This window comes from Onychostruthus taczanowskii, unplaced genomic scaffold (assembly GCF_017590055.1).
Source record: "Onychostruthus taczanowskii isolate IOZ18803 unplaced genomic scaffold, ASM1759005v1 scaffold3, whole genome shotgun sequence".
Classification (NCBI taxonomy): domain Eukaryota; kingdom Metazoa; phylum Chordata; class Aves; order Passeriformes; family Passeridae; genus Onychostruthus; species Onychostruthus taczanowskii.
Window position 1 is genome coordinate 16,796,897 of NW_024500349.1, and position 19,955 is coordinate 16,816,851.

General features: G+C 36.3%; 1 protein-coding gene across 1 annotated transcript in view; it reads left to right on the forward strand.

Annotated features, from left to right (window-relative positions):
* PTPRN2 (protein tyrosine phosphatase receptor type N2) overlaps window positions 1-19,955 on the forward strand; it is a 631,017-nt gene that overhangs the window by 213,111 nt on the left and 397,951 nt on the right. Inside the window, exons 4-5 of the mRNA XM_041408324.1 lie at window positions 9,196-9,313; window positions 14,154-14,316. Coding sequence (XP_041264258.1) covers window positions 9,196-9,313; window positions 14,154-14,316 — 281 coding nt within the window. The remainder of the gene's footprint in view (window positions 1-9,195; window positions 9,314-14,153; window positions 14,317-19,955) is intronic.

Genomic DNA, 19,955 nt, shown 5'->3' on the forward strand with positions numbered 1-19,955 from the left:
CAGGGGCTCAGCCTGCAGGTCCAGCCTACACCTCAAACCATGGCTTGTACCCAGAAAAAGTTCTCTGAGTTCATAGTGAGGACACTGGGAATAGCAGGTCTGTGTAATTAATGTTAGACCTTAGTGGCATGAAATTAGCAGGGCTTTTGTTTTAGAACATTTGGATTTTAGCTGAGCATGGAACTCACAAAGAAAAAATTTCTCCCAGGACTGATAGGAATTTCATGTCCCTCTGTATGTCTTCTTTCAGTGTTGTGTCACTGTTTCTCTTTTGGAGGCATTTTGTTAATGTCAGAGTTTCCAGTAAATTACATTTAAACCTAGCTGCTCTTTAGAGTTATGAGCAAAAAAATGGACAAATCTTTTTGAATGGAATGATGTGTTATAAATAGATGCCAACAAAAAATGTGCTCATAAGGACTTAGATTTTAGGGGTTTTAAGTTCATATCTGATGAGCTTGTGCCAGTTCTTCTAGTGAAAATATTTTAACTCATTGACAGTCTTTTTCAAAAAACTTTTTTAGTAGCATTGTGGTATACTGTGGTAAAACTAAGTCACAGCTTTATCATGGCATATTTTAAGTGTTCAGAGAGATCAAACCCAGAAAGCAGTAAAGAAACAATAGTGTGTGCAGCTGACAAAGCATCAGTGGGAATCCATGAATCAGCATTATATGAATTGTCTAAAAATGTTCTTAAAGCTTACTGAAGTATTAACTGCATGAAAGAAGGGAGGGAAAATGAACACCATGTTGGAAACCATGTCAGTCAGAGATTCCCTCATGAAATCCTTTTCAATGTTGGCTAAAATAATCAAATCATAGAATTTTTTTACCCATATACATGAGCTTTATACATGGGCAGACACTTTACCGTGGCCTACAAGTGGTAAAATATTTTTTAAATTGGAATTGAGCTGTAAATCAGAGCTCTGAGATGCAAAAACTAAAAGGGCTTTAATTAAAAACTTTTATCTGTCATTCACTGTACAGTAATTGCACCCTCCATTGCAGCTGGTTGGAGGGCCAATACCCAAAACTTGTATGTGCATAAGAAAATAAAAAAGAAAATAATTCAAATACTCCTCTGGCTGAAAATGCCTTTCAAGGTTGGACAAATTCAGTGTGTGTGTTTTCTCTAGACAGGGTGTATTCAAAATGAAATGTGAGGAGCTCTAATCAGATTTTGGGGAACAGCATGACCTGCAGATTGCTCATTTTTGCTGCAGGCAAACTGACTTGGCTAATGCAGGTCCCCGGAAAACTCTGAGCTTTCAGCTACCAAGATCCTTACAAGGTTCCTAAGGGAACCCTCTCTTCTGCAGCTGTTGGGATTTTATTAATAATAATAGCAACAATAACAATTATTGCTATTGTTATTGCTGCAGAAAGAGACTCTGCAAATGTATGCAATATATGGCCTCTCCCAGGAGGAATTTACAATCTCAGAGAAATGACTTAAAAGTGGAAAATGGAAGATATGGTTCTGTACAAACAGTATGTAGAGTTTCTTCCATTCCTTTAGTGTAAAAAAATTACTTTTACCTACTTTAATTTGTATTTGTTGTAATGCAGCACAGAGTGTGATGAGCAGCAGACCTAAGGTCCTTCCTAGGGCAAGGGTTTCAGGAATATTGAGTTTCCTGATGGGATAGACTGGGAGTGCCCTGGAAAAGCCTTTGCTCTGGCTCACTGTAACCCTCCCTCTGTGCTGCTGGTGCATTGTCTGTACTTTGGTCAGAGGGAATTTTGTTCAGAACCAAAGGCAGAGGTGCAGCTGCAGCCCTCACTGTCCAGCCTGGGGTGGTACCCCTGGTATTGCCTTTGCACGTGCAGCAGAGAGCTCTGCTCTGACAGCTGAAAATTGATTTTTCACAAGCATCAAAGAGAGTCCAACAGTTACATAAAATGGGGGTGAGAACCACTATGTGGAGCTGAAAGAACAGTTCTGCTCATAAGCATTTAAAAATGCATGAAGAACTGTAGGTCTGAGATGAATTTGCCAGAGTAAGTGTAACCTTAATTTTCTGTACTGATTTAAGTGTTGGCACATTTTCATCCAATTCTACCTTGTTACAGGTGATGTTTTAATTCCCAGACTGAAGACACTTCAAAAGTCCTTTGCCAGGAACTATATTTTTTGTGACAATAAGGCTGTTATTCTACTGATAGCATGAAATGAATTGGATAAAATAAAATGAGAAGGAAAACCTGCTGATTTTAAATGCATTGATAACTACTATTTGGACAAAATCTCCTTTCTTAGCATTGTACAGTGTAGCATTACAACCAATTTATGCATACTTAAAGAGATCCTGAGTTTGAGAAAAACTTTGGGTTTGAATGAAAGTGTAGAGTGTTGTAAAACATCTTGGAAGGAAAATAATAAGATAGAAAAGGAAAGAGAAAGGAACAGAAAAATGAAAGTTATTTTGACAGAAAAAAAAGATAACTTCTTACTCTAAAAGGAGTTTGCAGAGGATTAGTATATTAAAGATTGTTTTGCAGTGTGAAACTAACATCAGACCTTTTTGTGTTAAATTTGGAATGTTACACGCAGCTTGCTGTGAGTGCCAGCTACTGCATTTGGGTTCAAAGCTCGGTGAAACAAGCCAAGTAGTCTCATCTTTATTTTAGTGCCACTATTTTGAGTGCATGTGAATATTTTCTCATGTCCGTGAAACTCCTTGGGCTGACAGCACAGGGGAAATGTCTGTGCATAGTCGAGGGACAGAAGGAAATGCACCTTTTCTCACCATGAATTAGAGTTGATTGTTTTTTTAATAAGTATGTCACAGCCTCAACAGGGCAAAAAGATATTCAAGTTGAAGAAGGGAATGGCCATGAATTAAATTAAAGTTGAACATTAATATAAATTTGTAACAATGCAAGATAACCTCCCTTGCTAGAAAGCATTTCTGGGAATGGAATTATATGCTTTTGGGTTGAGGGTCAATAGTTTGTGGGAAGTTTATATGACATGGTGAATAGCATGGGATTAATCTCAAGGATTTGGGAATCATGTATCTATGCTGTTGTAGTCTTTGGAAAGTTATCTGCTCTGTGTGGAAGTCTGAAGGTATATTTTGCATTATCATGTTAGTGTTTTATTACTATCAGCTCCAGTGGCAGAAAAGTCTTATGTAATACTTAGAAACTTTCTCTTGTAGAAACCCAATTATTTGTAGCTCTCTGCAAGAGCTGCAATAAAGGTAAGGAAACATTACATACTGAGTCCTGTGAGAGCATTTTATAATCTCCTTGGCAAATGAAGCACTCATTTGGCTTTTTCAAATAATAGAAAAATTTCAAGAACTGAAGAGAAAAGCCTTCCCTCTACCTTCTGGGATAGTTGCTTAGAGTAAATTAAAATCAGGACTGTAAGCAGATCATGGTTGTAATTTAATTCTATGGAGATTATCACTTTTATGTATAATAAAACAATATATGAAAAATTGAAGCTGTAATCCTTAGGCAGCCCTTTCATCTGTTCATTCAAACAGAAGCTCTTTGCCTGTGAGTGAATTGCTGCTGAGTGCAGCAAATGGAATTCTTCCATATTAGAAAGGTCTCATTAGAAATGCCAAAAGAAGACAAAAAAGTCACCAATGCAAACTTGGTGCCTGGCAGTGGAAAAGGGAATGAAACAAAAGAAGCACTGGATGACTTTCAGCAGAGGCTGACCACAGCTCCAGCTGAGATGGATTGGACAAGAGTGGTGATAACTGCTTATAACCCCCAGTCATTTCTTCAAATAAATTCTGAACCAGATTTTCTTGTCATCTAGAAGGCAAACACAAAGTTAGACCAGGGTAAAAAATTTCAATTAAAGCAAGTTTTGTGGAAGTGTAATACAAAGTATTTTGGCAGACTTTCTTCCAGTTTTGTAGAAAATGTCTCAGTCAAAATTTTCACTAAAAATGAATATTCAAATAGAAAGAAATGGGGAAATTAAAAGGTTGTGGTGTAAGAGCTGGGTTTAACTTCTCTATTTCTATTTTTGCCATTAACTTGTCATTTCAATTTGTATTACAAAATTGCTTTTGGGTGAAGTTTTATTTTAAGAGAAAACACCAGGATTTTATCTTTTGGCTGCAATCTTAGGTAGCAAATACAGCAATAGCAATGGAAAGACTTAATTTTGTTGTACACAGCAACCTCAGCATTAAATCTGTAATTTTGACTTAGGCAGAGCTGAAATAGGTGAGCATTATTGGGTACGTCCTTGAGCTCTGAAAAGGGAGGTCTGGAATGAGAACAGAGCAGCTCCTCTGGAGAATGTGGAAAGGCAGCCTGCAGAAAGGCATGTCTATACATTACCCTGACCTGTCTGTTGTGAAAATAGGGAAGAAAGCAAATCATTCCCAATTCTGCAGACGTTCTGACAGCTAAAGTAGGCATTAACAATTTGCAACACATGGCATGGGGGATGAAAGTCTCTGAGCTCTACAGCTGAGTTTCCTGGCTGAAATGAAGTAGCAGTTGAAGGTAGCTCAGAGAAAAAAAAAAATTTAATCTACCATATAGGAACAAAATGCCTAACATTACCAAAAAGTGGAGAAAGAATAATATCACAACTCAGAAATAATGCATATCCTGTCTTCAATATTGAATAATTCTGAGGGTTTTGAGCCTTTATAATGGGGATTTTTCTGACAAAGAAGGGTCAAGTTTTACAATATAGGTTTCTGCAAATCTAGACTAATCTCTTGTCATTTTCAATTCATACCTGAATTTGGTATGTAAAAATAATTTGGTAGGTAATATATTGATGCAGAACTAATAATTTTATATTTTGATTGCTACAAGAGCTGGAGGAGTCAGACAAAGGTCCTGCTGGACTTTCCTGCAGAGCCCTACTCAGCATCAGCCATGCTGGTTGGGAAAAGCATTGGGAGCAGCAGCAGGAAGATTTGCGTAGCCAGATCTCTGGGCAGTGAGAAGTGTTGTTTCTTTAAAGGACTTATATTGAGCTCTTCTGATTTACAACAGAACTCCAAACTCATAAAAAAACTTTTGTTTTTCTTGCTTAGGCCTTCAGAGGGAGGGAAATTCATTTGTCTAAGTCAAATGAGTCTAAACAGAGAAGTAGCAGATAAATATTTTCAAAAGCTGCTGTTATAATTTACATGCATTAAAGATGTGGTCAGGTATATTTGGAGAGACATCATGTTTCTCTAAGACGGAAAACAGTCAAAACCACAGAAAAAATTGCAATTGCTTAGAAAAATTGATCAGCTGGGTGAAAGAAATACATACTTGAATTTGAGTATTTTTCAATAATTCTCTGTAACTGCTATAGCAGCAAAAGCAATTAAGCAGGTTAAGTGATATGTTGAATTTGAAAATAATTTTTATTTACGTTTTGTAGATGAAAGCTAACATCTTCACCACTATAAATCTCTGAAACTTTTTTCTTCACTATTTAAACTGCTTGCTTTTGATTTGATTTCAACTAATAATTCTTAGAAGAGTTGACATAGCCATTGCTGTGTTGAATATAACAGGGAACTAAACAATTTTATTCTTTTTTGTAGTTGGGATAATAATAATAATAGACTGTGATGTGGAAATAAAAGACCTGGGGAGATGATATGAATGACAATGAAAGAGTGATATGAAAGACTGTGTTATATCCAGATGACCTCCATTGGATTTGACCTTCCAGTTGTATTTGGTAAAGGTATTAGTGTCTTGTCTTCAGTATCTTTGTACTGGCATTCCGCTTTCACATACATTTAGGCTATGGAGTTCCAATTAAATTTTGTTTTAAAATTAATCATTGGGCTGACACCAATGAAATGGTGTAAGGAAGACTTGCACCGATGGCCGTTTTCCTAGGAAAACAGCTATCAATGACCTTCAACTGAGAGTAGTTTTGTGTAACTTGTACCGATGGCCGTTTTTCCTGGAGTCTCACTACTATCAATGACCTTCAACTGAGAGTAGTTTTGTGTCCGCTGCTGTTGTCAGAGTGTTTGCATCATTTCAGTGTCCGTCAGACTCCTTCTCTTCCCTTGACATTGTCCTCTGTGGGAATTTGGGCTGGGAGAGCAGGGCCTGGGCCTTGCAGCCGCGGGGGGCATGGATAATCGGGCTGGGCGTGCCCCGCGCCGCTCCCCGGCAGTGACATGGAAGTAATGCGTGCACAAGGGCTCTGCTGTGATCCTGCCCAGCTCTGCTGTGATCCTGCTCAGCCGCTGGACACAAATCGCAATAATTGGGTGGCCAGGCCGGGGCTGGCGCGAGCTGTGACGGCACGGACAAAGGGAACAGGAAATCGCCATCCGGCGTCATGTGCTCCTTCTCAACCTGGATTCTGATTGCAGCTGTCAGCGTGGCATTATGGCTCCTGAACGCGCTGTTTTATTCAGCGCAGTGTGGGGGAGATTTTTTTTTTTGAGACTGAAACAATGCTGGAAAATGATTGGCGTGAGGTTAACTTCAGGCAGGCTGCAGTTCCCGAGATCGTTGCATAAGAGACAGCAATATTGAATTACTGGCAAGGGGATTTTTGAATTAGTTAAAATTTGTGGTTTTCATCTTTGTCTTGTCTTAACACTGAAGTGAGTTAAAAGTGCTGGAGATATAGCTGAGAGGGCATATTCCCTTAACTCTGGTTCTTTCTAGCTCTATAACAAGTAGTCTGTTTTTCTTTCATCTATTTACTCTTTTTTAGTGCCATAGTTACATTTTTTATGGCATTAGGGATGATAGTCCATCTTTACTGGTTTTAAATGCATTAGGAAAGGATGTTAAAACAGTGTGGCAGTAGAAAAAATACATTGAAGATAACAACAGACATACCATTCTCTTGACCAGTGAGAACAGGCATCACAATGCTGTCATATGCTCTTTTACTGAAAACTTTGGGGTTTGTAGGCATAAAATTCTGTATTTCTCAAGATTCAGAGATTAATTTCTTATCTGTATGCAAGTACCATGGATGAACTCTTCTTGCTTTAATTTGAAAAAAGCTCTTCAGAATAATTAAATGTATTTTTCTTTAAGGTTTATGTTATTTAATGTGTATTCTTTAGCCTTTAATAGGGTTGGTATTGGCTTAGAGTCTCAAACTGTAATAATTTCAGACTCATCGTTCATGAATTAGTAGTTTTAAGGCTTTGCTAATGATTTTAGTGCATATGTATTCTAGCTGAACTATGTTGCACATTCTCTTAAAATTGAAAGTTATCTTTGTTTTTTTCTCCTTTGAGAGATTATAAAACAAACAGCAATGTGCAGTGCTAGACAACAGAGAAGTTAAGTTCAACATAAATATATACATATATAAATAGGTATGGACTATATCACAACTTTGTTTAAAAAATCATTTTAATTGCACTACATCAAAGTAATCATAGGTGCATGGTGACTCATTCGTGTGTGTTCACATAAAAACATGTTCTGAGCAGCTTTAGGTTTTAGATTTTTGAAACTATTTGAATCCATCTTCTTACATGGCATCTTTGAAAAGGTGATATTTGCATTTGAAAAGGATGAATCAGAAATAAAACCAGATTAGATCGAGACAGATATTCTTTCCCCTCCCAAGTGTCTGGAGTCATTTACTGTAGCCATTGACATCTAATACGGCTTCAGGTGAAGTGTTTCCTCAGTAAACTTGAGTAACATTTTTATTTAAGGAAAGGAGAAAGAAAGATCACAAGTGGAATGTTAGAAAGCTTTTTTTGTTTGTTAAAGCCTTCATGCATACTTATATTGGTTCAGATTTTTTATTATTATTTTCACTAATGGAAAAAAAAGTTTGGGATGCAGTCCACCAAAGTCTTGCCCAAATAGGACTTTTCTTTCCCCTCCCCCTAAATCTTGTCTAAATCCAAGACAACAGCAATAGTTTTAATGCTTCCTAACGTTGTCTAAACCTATACTGAACCTATAGAAGTGTCTCCTCTCTGGGGTGAAAATTTGATAAATATTAAAGTAATTTTTACTTCTGCACACTCAGAATTATCTCCTTTGGCAGAGAGGAGAAATGTCCAATTTAGGCTCCCTCTTTAATTCTAGAATTTAGTAAACAGGTAAATAATTCTGCTTCAATGCACTGGAAAAATCTGAAGATCTCAATGGATAAAGACCCATCCCAGATAGTGAAGTGGCGAAGTTCTGAGTTCTGCTGAGGCTGAGGATGCTTGATCTTCATCCTAAGGGTCTGCCTGCAGCAAAAAAATGTTGGCTCCAAATGGTGATGAAGTTTATAATTTGTACACAGAATAGGGACTGAACCAAAAATCCTCGTTCCAATTTCTAGCAACTTCCCTTTCTGTTTCTATCAACCAGATCTGACTGCCTGCATCTAGTGCTAGAGAGGATTTTTCTTTAGGTGGTTTCTTACTGGAAGATATTATCAGGATAACATCTGGAACTTCTATCAATATTCATTGAGAGATTTGTGGTGTTGGGCTGCACAGGGGATAACAGCAGAAATTCACTTCAGTTGTGTGATATTTAGTTATTAGATATTTACAGAGAATTGCATCAGCAAATGCTGTGATCTGAAGGGTCGCTGTAATATGTGAAAATCTACAAATCAGGTAATGATTATGTTTAGGATTATATCATTATTTCAAGTATAATTAGTGAGAGATTGGAAGTTCATGTACTCAATGAGTAGTCACTGTAATTTGCCTACATAGTTGTGCTTGCCCCTTGTTGAAAAGTTTTTTGTTGCAACATTTAAATATGACTTGAATTGACCTCCATGTGTGTTGTACTAAAACTTGCAGTACTAACTCCTCAGTGTTCAAAACCTTAATGTTTCATGGGGAAAACAGAGAGGGGGCAGTGTGCTGTGAACAGGGAGGACAAGAAGCAACCTTTCAACAAACAGCAGCTAGTGGGATAATTTCCATAGCTGTCCAAAATAACCCTTTTTTATCGATTAAAACTAGTTTGCAACTAGCTAAGATTCTGCTGCGACCAAAGGCTTTCAAAATGTCCTCACATGATTTACTGTCTTCCTTTGATTGCAAGGAAGTTTCATTAGCAAAACCTCATTAACAGAATTTCATACAGAAGAGAAGAATCTGTAGTTCACTTGTGGGTTCCAACGGATTGAGTCTTCTTTTTTTTTTTTTAAACGTTTATATAGGACATATTTTTGCCAAACTTCCGAGTTGTTACATAGGGAATCTTTTTCATTCTGTTTTTGTTGGTTTGTTTCATTATTTATCAGGTTTTACCTGGCGAGACGATTACACACAGCATGTTATTGGTCAGGAACTCTCAACCATTCACAAAATCCACAGCAGACGCCCTGATGTATTTGCATCTGAAGGATCTGACACAGGAAGGTAAGTCTTCTGTAGTGTTTTTGCTTGGGTTTTGGAAAGGTTTGCAAATTATAAGAAAGAGGTTGGCCCAGAAGCAGAATTTTAAAAATCACAGAAGCCTCTATTTATATGGTAAAAGTGTCTCCAGTGTTCAGGGGACAGAATGAATGAAAACCTTGGACCTTGTTCTTCTGTTTATTATCAGGTTAAGGAAATACACATTCTATTTAAATTAAGGTGTCAGAATTCAAAGCATCAGGCCTTTCATTCAATTTATGCGCTGTCTAGTGTCAGTTCAGTCATCCCTACCTATGACTGCCTTAAAACGCAAACTTATAGTAGCTCAACTACAGGAGACATTTTATTCTGGACTAAGCGTTGAATGACATTCTGAGTGACTAATTATATTTTCATAGTCAAAGTCTTCCAAAACATACCTATAATTTATTTGAAATCTGTAGATTCCTAGTGGTAGTTGCAAAATTTCTTCAGGAAAGAGATCTTCCTGCAAGTTCCCATGACAGAAAATAATGTTGGGACATGGCTTGAAAGGTGTTGAAGGTTGACTTTGCAGTAATTGGTTGCAAGACACATCAGTAATTCTGTGGAGTGATGTGGTTGTAGTACCTGCAATTATATCATCTTCATATATAGTTACACATATAAAGAGAGTCTTTTGCCTGGTCTGTTCTGTCCTACAGGCAACCCAACCACACAAACCCCACAATGAAGTTTAAAGAACAATTAAAAATTAGAAATTTTGCTTTCTGTTATGTGATTTTAAGAAATACATTCTCAAAAGTAGTGAAATTGAAAGAAAGGGCTTTTTGTTAAAAAAACTTTCATCATAGTGGGATAAATTTGAGCTTCTAGCTGTGATAGGCAAAATACTGGATGTTGGAATTAGATCTTCATGTACTGCAGTATGTGGTTTGCCTATGCTGCAGAACCACTTCCTTTCTAAATTGCTTTTTTCTGGAAATAAAATGCGATTGATACTTCCCAGTGTCTTCAACTGTGTTTGCCTCACTTTGTTTTGATTTAATTCAGAGACTTTGACCCTGTATTTCACATGTTTGCTGATTCAAAAGCATTTTTTAAAATCACAGCACCATTCAGAAGTGCAGTAAGGTAGAAACTTAATGTCTAAAGAAGATAGAGATCTAAAGATTACCATGAAGGTGATAACAACATGTGGTTGAATCCATAAACATGTTTTCACTGCTTAGATACACAAAATGTCAGTATTGAATGGATTACTCTCAGTAGATGGTATCAGAAATGATCTTCAGTATCTTCTGGGGATTTTTTTTAAGAGAGTACCTAAAATTTTTATTCATGAGAGTAAGGCAAAATAGGCCATGATATCAAGGCCATATTCTGCAGTGTTCCACATTTATAGTAATATAAAATTTAAAATATAAGAAGACATAAAAAATTATTTAAGGTTTAGATTAAAAACAAATGCTCACTTTTAGGAATTCCTGTTTTTAACAAGTTTGAGATGTTTTATATTTTTAAGTATATGTGTTTAAAAAAACTGCAACATTTTGTATATTGATACTTCAAAAACATCAGAATTTCAAATGTGTTCACGTAAAGCAGTTCCTATTGTGGATAGATTTTCTGCAGTCACCAAGCTGTGCTTCTGAAAGCATTATCTTATGTGCCAACAGTTTAAAGCATTAATTGATTTTTCTGGTTGTCCATTTGCAACGTGTTTTGTAGGTCAGAGAACAGTAGGAAATCTGGTGTCTTGTAGATTCTGATCAAGTGTGTTATATGTTCAGTGTGCTCAGTGTGCTTGCTAAAATCTTATCAGATAATAATTAAATAATTTAAAAAGCAACTTAGAGTAGGTATCTAATTATCAAAGAAACATTATGTCAGAAAGACCTTTTATTAAGGGTAACGTGTGTAATAAGACAATATGAAGTCATACTAATGAGTCATTAATCCCCACAGAGCTGGTGAGAGCAAGAAAATAGACTCAGACACTTGAAAGGTAAATTGACTTAGGCTAAATTAGTGCATATGAAATCTGATGAAACAGAAGACATGGATTTCATCTCAAAAAAAATGCTGAAACTGGGAGTTTGATTTCAAGATGAAAGTTCTTTCTTTGTTGGCTAACTGGAGTGTATGTGGTATTTCCTGGGTCCTTATTAAATTTCAAAAAACCCTCTCTTGAAAGAGGGCTCAAGATAAAGGAAAAAAGTCCATTCTGCACAGAGGGAATAAATGTCAGTTGTGTTCATTGGTGCAATTAGGCAAAACCACAAACGTTTCCAGCAAACTTCAATGTATGAAATGGGGTATAGTATTATTTCTGTAATAAAACCATCATTAAGTCAGTAATAAGATACTCTTAGCATTTAAAAGGGAGAAATTTATTCTAAAATGTGTGGTTTCTATTAATTGGGAACATTCCAGAAATAGCAGAGGTGCAGTGATTTAGACATTTCTACAAAAAAAAAGCTTATAAAATGCTAGAGTTTGTAGGAAATACATAATTATTTTTGTAGATAAATAATTATATATGGTATTGTCTTTATACTCTTAAGGTTGTTGTATGCAAAGTCATCTTTTAGAGCAAATTGAAACTGAAAATACTTCCAAATAAGTGCATAAAAAGAACTCATCTGACAATCATTTCTCCTACTCACCAAGTGCTTTTACATATTTGTCTTTCATCCATTTTCCAATATAAATTTGTCATATTTAAACTAAATATTTTAATTTAGTAGTAATAATTGGTCAGTTAATGCATACTCATTCCTGAGTTAACAAGGGGATATAGTGGTGAACTACAAAAATTTTTTTTCATCGTTCAGATGTATTCATAGTATCTTATTAAAGTCGTCATCAAATGAAACATAAAGCTTTGTGTTCTTTTACATTTTAATTGTTTAAATGTTTATAGCATAAAATATTACATCTAATGTGGAATGTAAATATGAGTGCAATTATTGTCTCCATAGAAAAATGGGAAATCTTAGATCCCAGATTTTACTTCTACCGACAGTGACGGTGACTATATATTGTAAATAAAGGTTTGAAAAGCCAACCTAAATCCTGTCCTTTGTCTGTGCATTCAGTTCCTATTCAGTTCCTGTTAGCTCCAGTGGAAATCCTTGGGGCAGAATTCGTTCTAGGGGTTTTTTTTTTTTGGTTGTTTTTTTTTTTGTTTTGTTTTGTTTATTGGTTGGTGTTTTGTTTTTTCATTTCCCCTTCCTTTTAAAATTAGTGAAGAAATTAGAAGATAGATGTTAGAATTAATCAGTGAATGAAAGGTGAGTGTTGGCAACTGGGATCCTTCCTATGAAGAGAGCCTGTTTGGATTAGTTCATCTCTACTGAAGCAGAAAGCACAGTGCCCAGGTTTTTCTGAAACTGCAGAATAGTTTTGGTCTGGCTTTAAGCTGAAAAGGAGGTGGATAATGTTACCTGCATGTCCACACTCCATCAGAAGGCAGAATCTAGAGCTCTGGAATGAGAAAAAAATGCAAACAGCATGAGAAGGAGGCAAGACTGATGGTAAATTAGATCAGGTTTGCTATAGTGCTCTGTGCAGCAACCCTTCTTTTTTCTAGAGTCTGTGTCCCTGATGGGAACCTGCTGTCATACACTGGGGAGAAATGGAAGATTTTTCTGGTGTTTCAAAGTGAGCAAACCTGTGAGCACTGTTGGTTGCAGTGCCACCACAGTAAATTAGATTATTAATTACATTTATTAGTGTTAAATTAGTAGGGACACACATTTGGTAAAACTGTGAGCATGGAAGGCAGTCTGTTAATTTTTCATTAAAGTATTATAATTAAACCCCATCTTTGGAAAATATATAATGGTGCTCTCTCAGGCTGTGCCTCTACATTAGTGCCAAGATGTGGGCTGGTAGAATAACATTTTATTTACAGTGGCACAGAGATGTTGAAAGTGAAATTCATTCACTGAGCTGTAAAGCTCTTCCACCTGGAATTCTTCTTCACTGGAGAAGTGTGTGGGCATGTGAGTAGGAAATGGTGACACCAAAAGGTGATTTCCCTCAAGCAGCTTCACTCACAGGGAAGGAAGAGCCTGGGAACTTTCTCTCTGCTTTCTCGCACAAGGAATGAAATAGTTACCCATGCTGACATTTAAATTATCATCACCGTTTATGTGTTGTTGAGATAGATGAGGACAGCTGGTAATAATTCAGATTCACTGCACACAGCACTCTGAATCCCATATAAACACCTCCACACTGCCATCATTTAATCTCATTTCTAGCTTTTCTTTGCAAATGTCACCAAAATCTGTCTAAACCACTCAGGAAGCACCACTATTCTGTGAATCCCAGGCACATGAGAAGATCAGAAGAGATATTTGTTCCATCTCATTATTCCCTTTTCAAGCTTTTCACTGGAGTTTACTTGCTCCATTATTTCTGCATATCCAGTAGTCTTTCTTCTATTCTTTGTGTTAGTGCAGGGCCAATTTGGCATTGAATCTCATCACCATTCAGCAAGTTTTTTAAATCTTAGAACCATCTCATATTTCTTTGGGGTGCAATCTAATCATGTGCATTTTCTTTTTACAGGCATTTTCTTTGCTTTTGAATATGGCTTTGCATTGATGTGACATTTCATTTGATTTACTCTAGACTCATTAACTTTGATGCATGAAATAAATTGTTAATAGTGCAAGATTTTTTTGACTGCTTTTGCTGAAACATTGAATTTTCTATACTTTTGTGATTGCTAAGCTTTTGAGTGACTTTCCTGTTATGTATTGAACTACAGTGGCTTGCAGTGCCTTTTTAGTTGGTCACTTTGTACATTGGACAGGCTGGTAACTTTCTTTTCCTTCCTTTTCCTGTGCAGGACTTTGGGACAAAATGGAGATAATGAAAGAAATTATGATGTGGAAAATAATGTGAACTTGGCCAAGTCTCTTCAGCAATACCTTAAATATCTCAGAATTCTCTCCCAGTCTGCATCTAAAAATTTGTATCCAAGGAAGACAAGTGACAAAGCTTCTGTCAAGGTAGTATTTTTTATGTGGTTCTTACATTCTGTGATTTTGGCTTCCTTTTCTCTGAGTTCTCATTTATTGAAATTTCCCCTCTATCTGAAGACCAAGCATTGTTTTTTACTGTCTCCTCCAATTGATTATCATAAGTGCACTAAGTTTTCTCAAAATTAATCACCTTCAGCATTGTAAATGCTTCAACTCATGAAAGCTGGAGCATTTTAGCCTAATTAGGGATGCATTGCATGTGGTGAAGAAGGAAGAGTGGGATAAAGCTGGTAACACCTTGACTTGCTGATCTGAAACTCTGAACCTGAACTACTCTCCAAAAACCTGGCTGAACTACCATGTGAATTCTTGCTGGTGTTTGTGCTGCTTAGGGTACAATTCATATAATCTTTGAGCAGATTTTAATAATGGGTCTGACAAATTGTGCCAACAACATTTCCTACTTCTTATTGATCATAAGGAAATCCTACAGTGACCAGTTAAGGATCATATGTATACTTAATAAATGTACAGATAGCTGGGAAGATAAAGAACAACCATTAAATCTTGAGTATTGACTATGTAAAAAACTACAAACATGCCTATTTGAGAACTAAAGCATTTTTCCCCTTCCTAGAGGAAAATCTGTCTCACTTTAAGGTGCAACTTGATAAATTTATTAAAAATATTGGATGAAGGGGTCCCGTACAACAGGCCCTGTATCTTTTGCTCAAAAATCAAAGAGTGCACTCTTTGATTTTAAAGAACTAGGCTGCTGTTACAGCAATCCTTTGCAAGAAACTTTCTTTGCTATTTCATTGCATACAGTATGAATGCATAATTTGCCAAAAAATGTACGGAAGTTTTAGGAAAAATATCAGGTGAAGAGACTATAGTGCAAAGCCAAACTGCTTTAGTTTAGTTCAGGGAATAACTCAGAGGCACCAAATCTGCAACAACAACTCCTGGCAGCAGCACCAGTTGTAGCAATCATTTAGTCATGGTTGTTATTCTTGTCAGAAGCACAACTTCCCAGATTCTGATTGACTTATATACACTACTTGTGATTTATGCCACATAAATCTCATCTGGGGCAAGAGGAGCTTTCAGGCAGTGGCAAGGCAGCTCTGAGGAGGGATCAGGCACCACCTTGGTGCTGCTGTTCCTCCACTCTCCCCTCCTGGGTGCTGGCTGCAGTGAGGATGCTCTGTTTTGAATCACTGGCTTTCAACAAAAACTTGCTCGAGAAATATTTCAGTGGGTCTGGTGTTGTCATGCAAGTTCATAAATAATCCATATGGCTGAGACCTTCTGTGGGGAAGCCTGCTGTGATAACACCACCCACCAACCTTATCGAGTGTTGCCATGGAGATGGATACTCTGAAGCCTGGGGGAGTGGGATAAAGAGGAGAAAATCTGGAAGTGAAGCACGTATAGGAGCAAACTGTACACTTCTATTTACTAAGGAGCATTTTGAAACAACAGACATTGAGTCAGATGTGTTACCTGTAATTGAAAGTGAAAAAAAGAAGAAAAGAAAAGGAAAATTATTTTAAAAACTAATGATCAGCCATGAATTTTAACTGATCCTGGAGATGTTTCGCTATCCTCGACAAATAAAATCCAACTATTCTTGAAAAAGCAAGAGGGACATAGTATTTTTATTTTCGTTCATTGTTTTGTTAGTGAAATAGCATTTAAACAAGAGATAAAACCAGAATTTTTACTGCTTCAAGAAGCAGAAAAAAACTCATAAAATTTAAAAATTTGAAAAGAGAATGTGGGAAAATAACTGAATGAGCTACCTCAGATATGGTTGTACCACTTGAAACTGGAGATAGCTACCTTGTGCACTTTAATTGCAAGCTTCAACAAAATATTGGTACCTTATTTTTGTACTTAATATATAGATTACAAACCCACATTAATAATTGTAGCAAGATCTGATCTTTTAAACTTTCTTGTCCTTTTCTAATTAAAATAAGCACAAGACAGAGGTACTTTACCCTACCTAGAACTGCAGCTTTTGGTCTTTGCCCTTCTTAAAAATAATTTTCTTTCAAATATTTATTTTCCTCTGTTACTTCATTCCTGCTGTTGGGGAGCAGGAGATGTAACACTGCTTTTGTTGCTTTGATACCTTACATGCTGTGAAGTGTAGCTGATCTTGCAGATATTTAGTGCTTCTTGACAGACTTCCTGTGTGGATTCAGGATACAGCCTGACATCAGAGGTCTCTGGCCAAATGTAAAACAAAGGAAGATAAAAGATAAAAAGGTTTTAAAATATTCCTTATACTCTGAAAGTGTTATTTCGTATATTCACATGATTATATTTTACAAACTTTCAGTCTTCAGTTGCCCTACTGTCTTCCACTTGTATTATCAGAATAAAACTACAGAGCTTCAAAATTACTGAATAGACACCAAACACCCAGTTATGCAGAAATCTGTAAAATAAAACATCACAAAACTTAAAGCAGGTAACTCTTTTCCTATTTCCCTTGCTCAAGCAACTTTGAGCTTGAGGCTTGATACAACAGTGACAGAAATAACACCAGTAAACTTAAATCATGTGATTGACCAAAATTCTTATGGTGTCTATTATGTACTGCAAGAGCTTCTTCAGGTGATTTTTGAAGCACTTGAAGTTCATCACTAACTTAGAATTATTTCTCAGTGTACAGGCAGTATCTACTGCAGGCTGTAATCTAGCTGGCTGATAGTGACTCTGCCAGGAAATAAATAGTAGCAAATCAGAAGTTTGGTGTGTCTGTTTCCTGAGGGTTACAGTTGTAGAGAATATTTCACTTTAGTTGAGCTGAAAAGAGTTGTTCAGGAAATGGGCACTTGGTGGCATTTGTTACTTAAGCATTAGCTAGTGGGATTTTGTGTTTGGTTTTCTTGGTCTTCCCCACACACACTTTATGAAAGGGCTTTATGAAAGTTTTACCATTCATAAAATGCTGAGTTATCAGTCTTTGTGATTCCTTTCTACCAAACCTGGATGCAGTATGGGAAATAACAAATAACCAGGCACATATTTTAATGAGAATTGGTTTATGTTGGCTACAGAGGCAAGAAATGCAGAGGCTTCAAATCATGTGTGAATTGCCCTGCCCTTCTCCACTCCAGCTGGAACAAACTCCTCATATCAAAATACCCAAACCCCTTGAAAATCCACTGCACTGTTGGCATTCCTACAGAAACTGAGGCTCAGGGTTTTGTTGGATTTGGAAGACAGCAGGTAGCTGTTATTGCTAAATCTCAGAGGTTGTAAAGGAGAACTTGCTGCCTTTGCTGCTGGTCTGTGTGCCTGTATTTGAATAGTTATGGGAGATTTTAATTGTGCTGCTTTCAGCTGACTGAGAAAATGTTTTACTCATCACAGAAAGAGAACTTATTTGAAACCTGACCCAAATGTACTTCCTGCTGGACAGGCTGTAGGAATTAGGAAGTTGCCATCACACTTGTGCTGTGGCTGCATTTCTTGTTGCAGAAATCTCATGAAGATTTCATGAATCTTCAAGTTTGAGGATTCATGGAATTGCTTTTTCTCCTTCCTCCTGACTTGGCCTCTGAGGGTTTTAGATAGGTTTGGTCTTACCTGCTGCTGAGGTCTTTGTCAAGCCAATGTGACATTCAAGTCCTTGTGAGTAGGATGGGGGAAAGAGAAAATTATGTCAGGTACATTAGGAAATTTAATGAATTTTCTGTTGTTACTGTTTCTTTGTGTTTTAGTTACATTCATTTTCATGGTAGACTTCTTCTGTAGATGTTGTGATTATAGAAATCTCCACATCTTAGGTATTCTTCTAAATTTTAAAGCAAATATTTCTGGGAAAAAAACCTAGAATCTTTACATCAAAGAAGGGGCTAACAAAGTTAAAGGCCTTTTCAGAATCATGAGGGGGAAAACAAACAGGTAAAGCCAGAGAGTTGTGGCTCAGCGGTGCAGTGGTGCTGAAAGGGGAGAAACTGCACATAAAAATAATATAAATTATATAAACTAAAAATTTATATATTTGCTGACCTAAAAGATCATTGTTTGAATCTTTGTAATTGATCACCAAAAGAACTAAAGTGTGTGATAACTATTTAAATTATTATTATTTATTTTAGAAGATCTGAGTGCATGAGTGCTCAAAGATGTACTCTGAGATTATCTGCAAATAATAATTACTGTGGTTAACTATTAAGAAATTATTGTTATTTAACATTTTCACCTGGTGCTTTAATTCAAAAAAGCAGCACCCTTATTTATCTAACACTGATTTAAATACAGGACTGAATGAAGTTCATCAGAATTTTGACAAAAAGTCAAAAAACATCCTGCAGTGTATACATGTAAACTCTATTTATAATAAGGTAACATTTAATTTTTCATATATAAGGAACGATATGTAAAAAAATGTACTTCAGCTGTGCTTGAACACTTTCATAAAAATATTTCTGAAATAATTGTTTAAGGAATGTTTCCTTGAAGCTACAGAATTGCCTCTCTGTTAGCATATTTATGCAATGATATCTGAACATTTCCCAAGCACTGGTGTATTCATTTACCTGCAGCCGTTACAAAGTAGGGAAGAGCTAATGCCCCTACTTCACAGACAGATTAGACAAATTTTCTGAAGTCATGCAAGAATTTTTTGGTAAAGCACAGACTAAAAGCTAAGCCTCAAATCCCAGGAAAGTATTTCATCTTTCAGATCATTCTCCTCTTTGTGGCTCTTCATGGCAAAATAGAAACATTAAATCCTCCTAAAAAAGCCAAAAAACACTCATACACAAAAAACTCCAAACTAACCAACAAGAAACCCCACAAAATCCAAAACCAAACTAAAACAACCCCAAAACCCAACAAACAAACCTACATAAGCACTGGAGCAGAAATCATTTGACTATATAAAGATGTCTGTATTGGTGCACATCAGCCTAAACTGATCATTCCATGATCAATGGAGGGAAAAAGAGAGTTTTCAAGTTGTGATTCATCTGCTTTAAGTATATAAAATGAGACTCTGTAATTTCCATCCTCTTGGCCATTCTGCAGGAATCTGGTGTAGATTGCAATTTTTTCTGGAAGGACACATTTAAAGCTCAAATAGAATCATGGCTACAAAGCATAGTAAAATTGCAATCATATTGTGTTTGGCATAAATACACAGTCTGGTATGACTTGTGATTTATTTTTTGAAGAAATAATTTAGCAAGGCAGCATTCAGTGCTAGTAACATGCTCAATTCTTAGATCCAACCTGTGCTTTTACTTACAACCGATCAGTTTATGCAGAATGTAATGACAGAATTTCAACATCTAACATAGAAACCACTATTTCCCTTATCACACAGGTATCTCGAAAGGATTAATTATTTTTTCAATTATTAGTAGATGCAAGTGCCATAGAAATGTTATTATAAATGATCTGTGTCAAGTTTTGAGTCTTATTTAAAAGGGCAGTTAATTAATTTCTAGTAATTCCCAGATGAAACATAGATTGATATTTTTAAAATATCAAATACTGACTGAATAATAAGATTTAGTTCTTTTTCAGACCTTTCCCTTAAAACTCAACTGGTTTTTTCCAAATACCATGTGTTTGGATTTCATTTCTGTAATTTTTCCTGCAAGTTTGCTGTTTGTCTTGCAAATATTTACTCTATGTAC